At 43.4% G+C, this 15,783-nt stretch overlaps 1 protein-coding gene across 5 annotated transcripts in view; it reads left to right on the forward strand.

The window, feature by feature from the left end:
- The window catches only part of EXT2 (exostosin glycosyltransferase 2), a 132,214-nt gene that overhangs the window by 82,484 nt on the left and 33,947 nt on the right, over positions 1–15,783 (forward strand). For all 5 annotated transcript variants that reach the window (XR_003791483.1, XM_029208303.1, XM_029208306.1 and 2 more), the window contains 2 exons: positions 4,197–4,386; positions 11,770–11,936. Coding sequence is in view for 4 of the 5 variants with exons in the window: in XM_029208303.1 (XP_029064136.1) it covers positions 4,197–4,386; positions 11,770–11,936 (357 nt within the window). In the remaining variant the exon portion in view is untranslated. The remainder of the gene's footprint in view (positions 1–4,196; positions 4,387–11,769; positions 11,937–15,783) is intronic.

Below are 15,783 nucleotides of genomic sequence, written 5' to 3' on the forward strand. Positions count from 1 at the left end.
CTCCCCAGTATGCTGCCTTTTCTGCTTCTCCAGTCTTCAAGCCCTGTTTGGTATGCAAGTGAGTGGTGTGGAAAAATTGAGCACCAAAGACGAGTTACTATCTATTTCCCACCCACCCGTTCCTTTGTCTCCTCCCCCCAACCCATAACCATCCATTTCCCGAAGGGAGCTGGCATAAGGGATGAGACCAGATCTGTTGTCTTGCCAGAGACTCTGTTCCTTCTCCCTGGCAGCGCCGTGAAACCAGAGCTGTGATGCCTTTCAGCGGGGGTGCCTCAGTTTAAATTCCAAGGGATTCATTTTCTGAAACCAAGCTTTGCATCTCTCAGGGAATTTTCCTCTCCTTTTAATGTCATAGAGTCATGCAAGTGTGCTGGCATTCCCCACTTCTCCCAAAGAACAGACTTCATTTTGTTGGAGGTTTAATAGTTTTTCCTTCTGTGTAAGAGGTGTATTTACCATTTTAAATTTATGTGTTCCCTTTGTGTCAGTGTTATATATTTGGTGTGTTTTTTTTATTCCATGTACCCTGTGAAATCATAGTGTTTGGGTGGGCCCTTACATATTGGCCCAGATTTGATTATCAAGGATAAAGAAAACCTCCAGCATTTTTGTCTCAGAGAGAGCTGGAAGTAATAAACTCCGGAGTTTCCCACAGTTCCAGTTTCCAGAGTCTATAAATGGTGATGCTTACCCCGGACTCAGAGTTGGAGGAAGGGCCGAGAACCACCACATCCTGGTTGTCTGGAGTCAGATGGCCTGGGCTCTTTCCCACTTCTGTCACTAGCAGGTTATGTAACCTGGAGCGTCATTCACTATTTCTTCCTTCCTTTTTGGACTGGTAAAGCACGTGATTAGACATCATTCACTGTTTCTAGTCCTACAGCTTCTTCATCTGTAGAATGAGAATAACAGCTATCTATCTTGGGATTGTTGTGAGGCTCAAGTGAGATAATTTATGTAAAGCACAGTGCCTAACAGTTCAGTACTCAGTAAATCTTGACTGTTTCGACATCACACATTAAATTATTTTACACGCTTCTTTAAAAAATCTTTTTTTTTCTTTTCCATTTACAATGGTGATTTTCAAGCATACGAGGATTATGTCGGGAGGAGTAGATGAGTGGGCTGGGATGGTGATAGCAGAGAGACCATGAACCTTAGAGAGTAATTGGGACTTAAGCACAGGGCTACTTCCTGACCTCAGTTTCCATGCAAGTCAGGAAGCTCTGAAGACTAAGATGGGAGTATAAAATGAAAAGGTGTTCCTACAAAGGTAATTAGATGCAGGCTACAAACACTAAAATCCCGGCACCTTCCTAAGACTACAGCTTAACGCCAAAGCATGATGTCATGGAAACAAAAAGTCAGCATTAAGAAGATAGCCTTTCCTATTGTGTCTCTTGGTTGTGAAATCTAATTATGGCCTGTTGTGGACATTTTGGCTTTAATATCCTGATTACATTAGGACTCCAGGAATCCCGTTCAGTCTCCTTGAGTTCCCATCCATGTGTATTCCATGTGTTTGTGTACATTTCCTGTCCCACACTGTTACATCTGGCACACAGCTGTTGTCATATACATGGTGATGGGTGTCCATCAGTGATATGGATGAGGTTAGTGGGGGGACCTTGGGAATCCCAGAGTATGAAGGACTCTAGGGAGTGTAAGCAGCCAGAATAACAGATAGGTCATTTCATATTCAGCCTCCTCTTGGGGACGATGAAGTTAGGTCCTGGGCTTTTCACATATTAACATATGAATGTGAATGTAATTAATGCCACCGAATTGTACACTTAGTGATGGTTAAAATGGCAAATTTCATATTATATTTTACCAGTTTTTAAAATTTAACAGTGTAATATACCAAAAACCATTGTATACTTAATTATACCTCAATAAAGCAGATTGAAAATATAAGAATGCTTTAACAGTCGTTCCCTATTATCAATACAAAAATATTTTGTTTACATTGCTGCATTAAAAATGACAATACTTTAATGGTAGCAAAGAAATTGAATTTTATTCATTTTATTCATTACTTTTTAAACCTTATTTTGAAAAAAATTTAGACTTACAGATAAGTTGTGAGAATTGTACAGTGAACTCACATGCTCATCACCTAGATTCACATATTTCATTGACTCTTTATTCCCAGTGTTCAGAAGTGATGTGCTTTGATATGGTTTTTGTTTCATTGGTTTTTTTAGTTGTTGTTTTATCTTTTTATGTTTTTAAAATTCAGTGTACTCATTACTTATTTGGTCCTTTCAATCTGAAAATTTGCATCTCATATCTTCTGTTCTTAGAACTTTAATTTCTTTGATAGTTGTTTCTTCCATATTCTGTGTTTTCTTTTTCAGGAGCCTCCTATTAGATGGCTGTTGGACCTCCTGGATTTTCTCATCTTTTCTGTCCTGTTTTTCATCTCTTTTTGTTCACCAGACTGCAATACGTCATCATCTTTATCTTTCAATACTGCCTTAAAAGAAAAATTAAGCTATCATATTTTTAATGTTCAAGGGTTCTTTCCTATCTTTGATAGATCTTTTAAAATAAAAATAGCAATTTATTCTTATTTCATGGGTGAAAAAGTCTCAGAGGATATGATGTGTTGTTGATGTTGTTTAAATTTCCTTCTGCTTCTTCTGTTGTCTCTGTTTCCTCCAAGTTCCTGTTTTTCTCTTTGTTCATTTGGTTTCTGTTGTTCATGCTGAAGATATTCTTGAAATGTCTGATTCTAGGATCTGTTTGTGATTAAGAGGGAAGCACTAAAAACCTGATCAGAAGTTTTTTTTTGTTTTTTTTGTTTGTTTTTCACAGTTCATCCATTTAATAAACGTGTGACAAGAACAAAGCTAGGTGTCAGAAATCTAAAGACGAGTAATCTAGGGGTCTCTTTTCCCAAAGAGGCCAACTGTCTGATTGTAACAAAAAAATCTAAGCAGGGGAAGGGCAAGCTGAATGGTCAAGTACTATTGTCGTTCACACTCAAGTCTCACTGAGAGGGTATTGCCATGTTCTCTTCTCCTATGGGATCCGAGGTGGTTTCTAGGTCAGACCGAGGTCTTCTAGGGTGCAAGGGACAGGGTGGGGAAGGCCCAGGGTGACAGTGCACATCAGGGTGTGTCAGACAGACGGAGAAGGCGAGCATGTGCACTGGCACGGCAGTTCACCTGGACACATGATCAGAAGTTTTTTGTTTAAGGGAAGCTTGTTGCCCGAGGGCTTCACTGTAAGATGGTGGAGCTTTGCTGTAAGGTGATGGAGCTTCGCTGTAAGATGGTGGAGCTTCGCTGTAAGATCATGGAGTGACAAGTAAACCACATGACTGCCGATGTTTTGGGATCTGGAGGAAGGCAGAAGGCCATAGAGCTCATCATTCAAAATATAGGCTTTAATTGCATTTTCCTCTCATCTGTGCCTGTGTTTCCATGTCTAGAGCTTCAGTTTCCTCAGAGGATAAAGCTCCCTTCTCTAGCTCGGGCAGGGAAGGAGAGTAGTTTTCTGGCTGAGTGGGTAGGTGATGGGGAGGCCTATGCCCTGGGTCTGTCGCTGCTCCTTACACATACTTTAACTAGTCCTCCTGTTTTCAACCCCCTCCTCTTACTCACAAGGGCCCACTGAGCATAAGCCCTGAGCCTTTGTGGGGCTACAGTTGGGGCTTGCTTGCCTTGTTGCTCCCCCTACCCTCGGCCCACCTTTTGGTACTTGGGTTTCAGCTCTCCCTCTCCTGTGCGGTCATCACTGCTCCAGCCCCTTTCGGTCTTTCAGAAACGTGTTCACACTGCTTCTCAGCTGCTGTGTCTGCTCCCGTTTCGTTGTCTGGGTAGGTTTATATCTGTCAACTGCACTTTTATATGTATGTCTATATATATCTGTTAACTCACTTTAGTGGGTTTGGGGAGGGAATGAAGATAAATGCATGTGTTTAATCTGCCATGTTTGACTAGAAATCTCTTCTCAGCTGCAAAACTTCTCTGCCCCTTGTTCAGGGGTATCAGAGCCAAACTTAATTAAAGAGCATCAGCACAGATTTTGAGGGAAAGACTTTGAACAGTTGCTTGGCCCTTGGATTAGTCATGGGAAAGGCCATCAGATCTCCCATGTTCGGGTTTGTTGGTGACGCTGGGAGAGAGATCAGCCTCATTGTTACTAGATCCCTCTCTGACCCACATTCATGTGCTCTCTTGCAGAAGTGGGGCAGTGTGAGCAACCCGCTCTTCCTGCCACTGATCCCGCCACAGTCTCAAGGTTTCACGGCCATCGTCCTCACCTACGACCGAGTGGAGAGCCTCTTCCGGGTCATCACTGAAGTGTCCAAGGTGCCCAGTTTATCCAAGCTGCTGGTCGTCTGGAATAATCAGAATAAAAACCCCCCAGATGGTAAGAAGGGAGGGGAGACAGTGCATTCAGGAAAGGCCTGGTTTGGGCGTTAGCGAACCCCTCAGCTGGGTCGATATTTGGATGGCCAAATGATTTGCATCCTTTGGTTTAAAATGAATTTTCCTGCTCTGTCAACAGTAATGCCATTTCTGAGACAGCATGACCCCGGTTTTCTCAGTCATCCCATCCTTGTTCTAGGGTGGCCCGTTTAACTCTAAGCCCATGGCATGCTCTGTAGCCACAAGTGTTTGAGGGCTTAGGAATCAGTAGGATCAAAGGCCATCAGCCTTGGGAAAACAGATCTCAGCTTCCCTCAGCCATCTCAGCTGATTTGTTTACATGAAAACACAGTTTAAAAGGCATTAGTTTTCTCCTTCCTTATCTCTGCTCTGATACTGTGTTCTTCTTCAAAAAGAACAGCCTCACCTCCGATGGGGAAAGTTAGCAAGGCACGCCCTCCCAGGCTTGAATCAGTTCCTTAAAGTGAGCCCTCTCTGGAAGTTCCCACCGGCTCATCCTTAATGGCTCTGTTGCTTGCCTTGGCCACCCCCGTAATCTGGAAGCTAGGGTTGAGGGCTGTTTGATTCACTGGATTTGTTTTTAATTCAGGACGCATAGAGTACGTTCCACCTGCATTTTGTTTCTCATTCAGTCCGTCTATTACTGATCCTAATCCCAGGGACTTCAAAGCTCCTGCCCTTTATAGCCTATTAAAGCCAGGAAGTTTCTGATGGATTAGAGCAAGGAATGAGTTTGAAGTTTGTAATGTGCACCACTATCACCGATAAGGTCTAGTTTATTGCGTGACAGTAGTATCTGCGCTTTTTATGGCTGTTCTTGTTTAATTGGTTATACTGAAGTCAGGATAGTCAACCCTGGAAACTCCCGGTAGCAGATCCATAGTCTAGGCTGGGAGAAGAACGTACTTCTGTCTGTGAGGCAAATCAGGATTTAAATGTCCTCCTGAGACATTTAAAAATTTTTACTTGGTGGGACTTTTGTTCTCTGAGAGAATCAATACTTACTTTTTATATTCAGAGAGCCACAGTTTAGTAAACAAAGTAGCTATTTTAAATGAATAGTATGCCCTGAAGCACACTGCCTTTTGTGTTATTATTATTAACTGTCTTTTATGCCAAGTTTTTTTCCTCCCAACATTTCTGGATTTTTTGGTTTTTTTTGACTCTCAGTAAAGGAGGAGGAAAGGGGTAGAAGAAAACGGAAGGTGTTGGCACCAGGTGCCATCTAAGAGGGAGAAAGGGAGGAGGACGGGACAAAAGGAGCAGCGCAGGGATGGTCGTGGGAGACCCTGGTCCACCAGAGTGAGGGGGATCGGAGGTACTGCATTGCTCATTCGTCTCTTCATTTATAAAGGAGAGGTCGTGTTTTCAGAAGCAAGGCTGCGTGTCCCGTGTCCCTCGTGGGACGCGGAACAACTCTGTGTCATGCTGCAGTCACGCTCCTGCACGCGGAGGCCACCAGCTTTCAGAGAGCCTCCACCCTCACCCCGCCCTCCTGCCCGGATAGGCAGTTCTGTCCTTAGAAAACTTCATTAGCCACTTCGGGCTGAAGGTGAATCATTTATTGTAAACTTGAGTCACTTCTTTGGGGCAAGTATCATTACAAACTACGAGAAAGGAGAAATCTTTTTCTTCCTTCTTGGTCTAAGCCCCTACATTGGCATAACTAAAAGCAAGAGCACAAACCTAGGTTTTGGAGCTGGGTGTTCAGTTTTAATTTTTGGTACACCCTAGTAAAGTGTAGTGGTTAATTCTATGACCAAGAGTTTAGTTTATTTTTGAAATATTTTGGCTCTAGAGAGGAAAGACAGCCCTCAACTGATGAGGCCCTAATTTTGACACGGTTAGGGACTGGACCAGCTTTTTTCTCACAGTGGTTTTTAGGTCAGGGCTCCAGCTCTGGTGACGTGGTTGTCAAGGGAGAACATGGACCATGTTTAATCTTCTGTGGGGTGTTGGCTCAGTTGGTGAAGGTGGCTGCCAGCTCTGGCCCTCGTGCCAGCAGAGGCATCTGACTTTTCATGTACGGCATTAGTAACATATATATTTTTTAAAAAGCAGGTCCAAGGCTTTGAAATATTAGAGGCAAAAGTGATGTTTTCCGCTCTCTCTACATTTACTAGAATAAATATTGTGGCTAACATGCCTGCTGCTGGGAGGGTTAGTGTAGGCAGAAATTGCCCCCTCCCCCGCCCCAACCTTTTTTTTTTTTCACTCTGCAACCCAACCAAATACTTTTTTCTTTTTGGTTACATTTAAGTCTAAATTGCTGGATTTGAAGTTTAAGTAAATACTTAGACTAGGCAATAGAAATTTCCAGCGAGCTTTCGTCACGTTGGTTTTGAGCTCTGTCAGAAGAAAAGGCAAGCCACCGCCTTCCTTCTCCCCTGCTCTCTAGTTTCCAGGCTTGATGGATATAAAGGTTGTTAGCCTTGGCCCCTGGCCCCAGTCTGAAGGAAGCTGTTACATTGTACATTTCAGATAGGTTTAACTCAGCCTTCTGTTTTAATTGATTTCAGTTTTAAATTTGAGTTGATCTCAAGGAACCCCCCATCCTGACCCCAGCTTCAGATTGGGACTCTCATAGTTCTTAATAGGCAGGATGGGATTGGCTGAGCATTTCAGGATGGTCACCTCGGAAGAGGCAAGCGAGAAGTAGAAGCAGCAGCTCTCTTCCTTCGAGCTGAATTCTAGGACCTGGGGAGTGAGGGGCATGGGGACCAGCTGTACACCAGGCAGCTCTAGCACTCCTCGAGGGGGCTCAAGATTTGTATGGAGATAATCTGATCATTTAGTTCGTGGATCTGTGGTTGTGTTTGTGACAGTGATCGCCAGGATGGGCTTTGGCATCGTCAGGCAACCTGAACATTGTGTAGTACCTTTGCAAAGTTGGAGAATTCTTGCTCACGTGGCTCTTGGCATCCAACTTGGAGAAAACTGTTAATCGGTACACGTTTTTAAAAAATCCTTAACACGAGGAGTTCTTTTTCTCCTTCAAGCTGGACTAAAGCTCAGAACTGTAAAGTTATCAGGTCAGCTGGCTCAGCTGTTTGCTTTTCATAAACTTGGCCATGTGTTTGAGAAATCTTATTTTTCAGACTACTTTGTGTGAATGGAAGGTGACATTTCTGTTTGCCAGCTACAGATTCACAGGATGAGACACAAGCTATAAGTCATGTGGTTCCATTTAGAATTTCAAGAAGTAAAGAAAAAGAGCCCATCTGGGATAAGCAGTGTAGCAAGAGGCTGAAGGCTTCTAGCTGTGACACTGTTTGCTTCTGCACCCTAAGGAGTCACCCCATATTCTTCTGTCTACACCTCTTCAAGTTGTCAGAGGGGAGGTGAAGCTCCTAGACTTTACAAGAATCCATCTGTGAAGATGAGAATGACGTAGCGTTATTATAACCATGCACTGAGTACCTTTTACATCCAAGGTATAGGAACGGTGCTAAGTGCTTTACACGTATTATCTCTACTCCTTATGACAGACCTGCAAGGAAGCTGTTATTCTTCCCATTTTACAAAAGTGAAGCTCAGATTAGTTGAGTAATTTGCCTCAGTCACAGAGCTGCAAAATGGCAGAGCCAGACGTGAACACAGGTCTCTCTGGATCCAAAGCTCATGCGCTGTGCACTAGGCCGCACTGTATCTATTCAGATTGCCAATTAGCGCTCAGAAAATCGTCATGCTTTGTCAGTTCTCTAATTCGGGATTATGCAGATGAACCAGGTCCTTATCAGGGGCTCAAGGAGAGGCAGAAGAGTAAATCTATTCTTTTGAAAATACTTAATGGAAAGAAAGAAAGAAAGAAAAAAAAAAACCTCTATTCTTTCTCACCTATATTTTTCTTTCCTACCTCATGCTCCTGTCCTATTTTTAAATTAATTAATTAATTAATTAATTGTCTGCATGGGGTCTTCGTTGCGATGTGCAGGCTTTCTCTAGTTGGGGCGAGCGGGAGCTACTCTTTGTTGTGGTGCGCGGGCTTCTCATTTCGGTGGCTTCTCTTGTTGCGGAGCATGGGCTCTAGGCGTGCGGGCTTCAGTAGTTGTGGCACGGGGGCTCAGTAGTTGTGGTTCGCGGACTCGAGAGCGCAGGCTCAGTAGTTGTGGCGCACGGGCTTAGTTGCTCTGCGGCATGTGGGATCTTCCTGGACCAGGGCTCGACCCCATGTCCCCTGCATTGGCAGGCGGATTCTTAGCCACTGCGCCACCAGGGAAGTCCCCCTATTTTTTTAAACAGAATCAAAATCCCATATCAACATTCTCTGCTTTAGGGCAGGGAGTAATTATAATGCTTATTCTTTGATTGCTGCCCTCTTATCTCTGTATTCCACGGAAGGGATGCTAAAGCCTGAGAGAAAGGTAGTTCCCTTTCTTAGAGGCCTATTTTATTTGAAAATGTGAAAACAAGGGCTTCCCTGGTGGCACAGTGGTTGAGAATCCGCCTGCTGATGCAGGGGACACGGGTTTGTGTCCTGGTCCGGGAGGATCCCACATGCCGCGGAGCAGCTGGGCCCATGAGCCGTGGCCGCTGAGCCTACGCGTCCGGAGCCTGTGCTCCGCAACGGGAGAGGCCACAACAGTGAGAGGCCCGCGTACCGCAAAAAAAAAAAAAAAAAGGGAAAACAAGAAACTGGGAATTCTACTTGAAGTCCTGTCTTGTAGTAACGATGGTTCATAGACAGCTGGACCATTGAGATGGAGACTCCTTTTGCCAAAGCTGCCTTTGGCTATCCAGGCCCAACCCAGAACAGGAAGAGGTAATCGCATTTCCAGAAAAGCCATGATTCATTCTGCATTCCCATCTGCACCCCGTATCATCCTCTTTGGCCTTCATCACCTTCTAAAACTTCCCCATCAAAGACTTTCTAGAGGCAGGTTCGTTCTTTATGGACATTGTCTCAAGTAATATGAGGATCTATGCAGGCGAAGAATGTGGAAAGCTGTCGAACATGCTGTGCACACTCCCCGAGTGCAAGTCCCGATCTCATCCAGGGTGGAGGCACGTCTACACTTGACCCAAGCAGCTAGCCTGTTTTCTATACGTACTGCAGAAAGAGGGGCTGTTTGTTGCCTTGTGAAATTAACATGGCAAAAGTTCCATGCTCTTTTGTTCCGCTAGTGTGTTAGGTTTTCTCAGTTTCAGAGGATTAATGGCAGGGATTCTGTTCCTCTCAAAGTAGACATTGAAGATACATGCTGAGGACACGCCCCTGGCTTGTCAGAGTAATATACCAGATCTGACATGTACCACTTTGCCACCGCTACCTAAGGTTCAAAAATATCCTTTGGTCTGTAACTAGACTCAGACTTTCAAGGGAAAGCACAGCTGACACTTAGTGGATATCTGCTAGGTGCCGGGCACCATGCTGCTAAATGTGTTACCGTTCATCCTCACACCTTCTCACATGTGAAGGTGGTGTTCCTCTTCCATCTTCACAGTCAAAGAAACAGGTAGAAAGCGATTGACTTGTTCAGGATCACATAGCTGGTAATGGATACACCTGAGATTTGAAGCTCTTTCCAGAGACTGTTCTTTCTGTGCAGTGTTACTGTCCATACAGTCCTAGGACCTCAGAGGCATCTTGTTTGGTCTCTAAAGTTAGTGCATTTCAAATAGAAGTGCACATTGTGTGTGGCCGAAGGCATTTCATTGCATCAGAAAATTCTTACCTATTTAGAGTTTAACTCAATTTCCCTGTAACTTCCACCCAGCCATTGGTCATGGTTCTAACTTCAGAGGCCATAGAAAACAATTCCCCTTTCATCTGATAATCCTTCTGATATCCCTAGTGTGTTAGTCAAGGTCCAGGTGGGAGACAGAAACCACACAGTAACTTGAACAGGAAAAGTTTAATATAAAGAATTACTAACTAGGAATAGGAGATTGGTGACTAAACGGTAAAAAAGAGCTCTCTAAGGATTACAGGAAATAAACTTGGGAGAGCCTCTTCCCCAGCTAGGTCTGAGATTCAGACCTGGCTGGAGACAGGGTGGCTGCAGCCCACTGCATGGTGAAGGTTCTCAGGTGCCACAGGCCAAGACTGGCAAACAAGAAACCAGCAGCTGCCTTGGATATCCGCAGAATTCAGCAGGAAGTTGTCCAGGGGGTGTTATCAGGCCAGCCGGGGTACTGTCGAGGGCTTCAGTTCACTGAGTTGCTGTTGAAGGTATCTGCAGAACCTGCTGGGAAGCTGCCCTTGGGGGTGCCTCCTCTAAGACCCTTGGAGCACCCCAACGTGTTACATGGATGTATTGTAAATTATGCATAGGAGATTTTATCTGCAGTCAGTTAAGACAGGTTTTTTTCCCTCCTGATCTTCCCTCTGTCACACTTCTCCTTCAGTATGGTGACTCTGGAGTGGCCACAGGCATTTTGGGGCTTCAAGAATCACAAAAACTAGACCTTCCCACAATTACGTGTTGGGTTTTTGGAAGCAGAATGATACCTTTTCTATTCTCGTTTGACAAATGTTGCGTGAAGAACAAACTGCCCTCTGTAGAGAACACTGAGGTCTGTGGACGTGGGTCCTGTATTGAAACAAGTATTAATTTCATGCTATGCTAAACACAGCACTTTAAAATAAGGAAACTGAGGTTAAATGGCTTCAGCCATTTCAAAGTAGAATGGGAAAAATGTAAGGCAAGTCATGAGATTGTGTTTCTTCACTATGCCAGAAAATCCCATGTAATTGGACCTAGATATTCGATATTTACTCTGTAAATTGATCATAATGAGAAACCAAGCCCAGTGAGTCAGGAGAGCAGGGCTGTCGAGGTGGTAAGGTGCTAAGTTAGGAAAGCTGACCTCCTTCAGGGCCACAGTTCTGTGAGGGTGGATTTGGCAGCCTTGGGAGCTGTGGGTGATGGCGTGATGGGGGCAGGCGCTTCTGTCTTCAGCACGTGTATTTCCCAGCACAGCTGCAGGCAGGTTTTGAGCTAGGGTGTACCTACCTGGAAGGATTGTGCAGAGGTGGTAGAGTCCTGGTGTTCAAACCACGGGCCTGAGCGTGAGGCGGTCCAGAGCCCATTCGTCCTCTCCTCACCGTGACCTTCATCAAGTCGTTTTGCTCCTCTGTCTCTCAATTGTGAGTTGAAGCCACTTTGTGGATTCTGGTTAAGACAACATTGAGAATCAGTAGTGTTGTAAGGATGTAGAGAGGATAGAAGTATTTACAATGTAGGATATTATAAAAACGCACCTATAAGTGTTTCCCCTTGCACAGCTGGGCGTGTGGATTTCATGAGAGTCATGGATGTGAGTTGATTCTTCCATCTCACTTGTGATGCGATGCTTTCACCAGTTTATCTCCTCACAGAAGTTAGGAGAGTAATAAATACCTTGGTTTTTCTTTTTCCAGATTCTCTGTGGCCCAAAATCCGGGTTCCTTTAAAAGTTGTAAGAACTGCTGAAAACAAGTTGAGTAACCGTTTCTTCCCTTACGATGAAATCGAGACGGAGGCCGTTCTGGCCATTGACGACGATATCATTATGCTGACCTCTGATGAGCTGCAGTTCGGTTATGAGGTAAGGAGGTTCCAAACGGTGCATTTACATTTTTGATAGTTATTGCCCGTTATTGCTTGTCTTTCCTACTAAAGAGTGTTATATTTCATTCTGTAAAGTCGTAATTTCTAAATTCTAGTAGCGTCCAAAAGCTGTGCGTAGGAGTGTAGGTTATGAAGCTGTTCTTTAGAACTTTGGGGAAACCCTATTCCAAAATGACAGCTGTGCCATCCACCAGTTTTGGGAACTCCCAGGGAGAGTCCCAGGGGACATTTTCAAAAGAGCATCTATGACGTTTAACAAGCACTTTAATTGATGTCTCCTTGAATACCACTTCCCCGACTCAAGCAGCTGGGCACAGCAACAATAAAAACATCAATAAGCAAAGAAGCTGGCGACACTGACAAACAGAAAGCAGACCCTGTTGATGGCTTTCTTTCTGAGTTTTAAGTGGAGAGGCTGGCTGCCTGTCTTTGGGGAGAAACATTCTCTATCACCATTCATTCGATGTGGCTGATGGATTAGACTGGGTTCAGGGGTTAAGTATGGAGACCAGTAAAGGTCTCCCCAGGGGAAAGTGCCAGAGCTGAGGCCTGGTGAAAAGCAGTAGGAATTGATGAGTCCTGTCAGGGAGGATGTACACGAGATGCATGATGGCGACAGGCTGAGGCCTGCGGCTGCGGGGGTGTAGTGGTGGTATCAGACCCAAGCAAAACAGAGTGTACAAATCAATTAGCTACAGCTGGCACAGGGGAGAGCGGGGGTGGGGGGGGGAGTGTATCCCCCGTAGTCATCCTGTCTTTGGGAGAGAGGTAACCATTTTTAGGATTTGTTAAATTTGAGGTTCTAAGAAATCATGAAGTTTTATCTAATGAAGCAATATGTGATACATATATTTATTATAGAAATTTACTTTCTAAGCCTTAAATTAGAAGTGGATTTTAAGGGGAAGAAATAGGAATCCCCCTACCACTGCCACCACCAAGAATTAAAAGCTCAAGTTTTCCCAGGTTTTTACTATATTTATAAAATATATTTATATATCCATTGCGTATAAAAGAAATTGTGAAATAGACTGATGTGTGATACCTTGGTCGATGTCATTACTGGCCAGTGAAAGGCATGAGACTAGCTAGGAAAACATACACTCATCTTTCTGGATTTATTTCTATTCATATTGGTGTCTTTCTTTCGTATCGTCACGTCTAGGGTGTTGGATGATGTTTCATACATTATCATTCCCATTTTTTCAAAAAGCAAATTACCTACTTATTCCTCTAAGTAATAAGTAGGCAACTCATGGCAAAACCAGTTTTTCTGCCAGTGTCTTCTCTCCATTGCATGTAATGGCTTCAAACTATACCCATGTGTTTATTTTTGTGGTAAAAGGAAGGTTGAAAAAGGGAACATTCCAAATGGTGTAGCCAAGATGGACAGAGTGCTACCTCTTTGATATTTCAGTTGGTCTAAATGAAGTCTAATAAAAGGAAGTTAGACTAGATGAATTCCTTTCAACCTTGAGTTGAAATCTTGGGGTCTCATGAATATTGAAACCTGGGATCTCTTTCAACCTTGAGTTCGTTTCAAGCAGCAAAAAATGTGTTGATGAGAGGAAGTGCAAAACCCGGAGGGACTGAGCTTGAATCTTCACCTCTTCCCTCTGATGCCCTGTGTTTACTCCACATTACCTCTAAAGAAGTAATGTGTATCAGAGGAGTAGGGGGCAGGGAAACCCCTCATCTCCAGTGATTGGGATCTTCTCCAGATGCTATGAAAGGAACAACTTTCCTAACTACTATCTATATACAACTTACTATGTTCCTATCAATTTACTGGGTGTTTACATACATTAATGATCTTTTCCCAAACCTGCAAGGCAGTTATTGTTTTTCACCTTCTTTACTGAGACCAAGCAAGGTTAGATAACTTGCTGCAGTCACACAGCTAAATAAGTGGAAGAGTTGGGGTTTAAATTCAAGTTTGTGTGACACCATACTGTCTTCCCTGAGGATTTTTACCATGTCAGAGACTACTGGTCCTCAAAAGTAGTCCTCAGAACCATCAGCATATCCCTTGTCCATCACTAACTTACCTTGCTGCTAAGGAAAACTAATATTTTTCAGGCATCCCTGCCACTAGTGCTTTAGGGTAACTTCGTAAAGTTATTTCTTGTATAGTAATTAATATAATGAACAAAGTTAGGACAGTACTGGGCCCAAGTTTCTACTCTGTCACCATGGACAACTTATGTAATCTCTCTGGGTTGTAGTTTATTCTTATATAGAGTGGCACGAGCAGTATCTGCCTCATTGGGTTGTCACGTACATTAGGTAAGATTGTGTAGCACATGTGGGCAGCGCTCAGGAGGCACCCGTTCTGGGCGGTGGGCAGTGTACTCTTCCTCTCTTTATGAGGCACCACATTAGCAGCTGCTACCGCGACTGCTGCTGTCGTTCTCATGATTCCGCTGATTCGTGAGGGAGGTTGATGCTTGTTTCCATCATTCAGAAGGGACAGTTCTCTTCTGGAGAGGGTACCCAGTTTTGTGTTGAATCGGAAGACAGAAGATGGTACTCCTAAATCCTGTTTTTTATGCCAAAGGCTAGGATTATTCTCATGCAAGCTTGACGGATTAAGTGAATAAACAAATCAGTTAACAAAAATTTATGTCCTAGGAGAGTTACGTTGGAGCCCAGAACTACTTCTTCGTCACAGTTATCACAGTGTGTTAGGATTGTATCTATCTTGTTGACTGCTCTTCATCCTTCAGCACTCAGATCAAAAGAAGCTTTCAGAAAGTCTCCAGACTAGAGCACTCTACCTCTTTGTGAGCAAATAATTGTGAAGGGTGTTGTTTAGTGTCTGCTTTTCTTCTAGAACGTAAGCCCCATAGGGACAGAACCACGGCTGTCTTGTTCATTGCTGTATCCTCTTTGCCTAACCCAATTCAGTCCGTTCATCAGATACTCAGTAATATTTGATGAATGAATAAATCTTCATTACCAGCATGCATATGAAAGATAGGAGAGAGATTATTCTGGCCTGCATGCCTTTCCACTTCACTGTGATCCATAATCTGGATACAGCCATTTTAGAAAGCAGTTTGGAGTTTAAAATGTTAAACATATATCTACCACGTGACCCCGCCATTCTCCTCACAGAGATTCACCCTAGAGAAATAAGAGCATAAGTATACACAAATACTTGTACGCTAATACAAGTATTAGTATTTGTACTTGCAGCTTTTATTTGTAAAAGCCAAAATCTGGAGGGGAAAAAAAGAAAAGTCTTATCAAAAGTTGAATGAATAAACTAATTGTGGTCTATCCATACAGTAGAATACTACTCAGTAATAAATTGATGAGCCACCGATGCATACGACAACATGGTTGTATCGAAAAATAATTATGCCGAGTGAGTGAAGCAAGATGAAAAAGAGAACATATTTTATGATTTCATTTATAGAAAACACAAACTAATCTTTAGTGATCAGGAGATCGGTGGCTGCCTGGAGAAGGGGTAGGGAGGGTCAGCTTGAAAAATGTATTAAAAGGGGGGCCATATGGGTTCAGTGCAAACCACAAAACATTGCTGAGAGAAATTGAACAACTTCATAAATGAAAAGATGTATCATACGTCTGAATCCAAAGACTCACTATTATTAAGGTGTAAGTTCTCCCCAAACTGATTTATAGATTCAAAGCAAGCCCAGTCAAAATCCCAGAAGGCTTTTTAAAAAGTCAAAATTGACAAGCTAGTTCTAAAATTGAAATGGAAACACAATGGGTCTGGAAAAGCCAAAGCAATTTTAAGAAAGAAGGACAAAATTGCGGGACTACCTTATTTTAAGACTTCTATAAAGCTACAG

Source organism: Monodon monoceros, unplaced genomic scaffold (genome assembly GCF_005190385.1).
Source record: "Monodon monoceros isolate NGI ecotype Baffin Bay Population unplaced genomic scaffold, NGI_Narwhal_1 Super_Scaffold_7, whole genome shotgun sequence".
NCBI lineage: Eukaryota > Metazoa > Chordata > Mammalia > Artiodactyla > Monodontidae > Monodon > Monodon monoceros.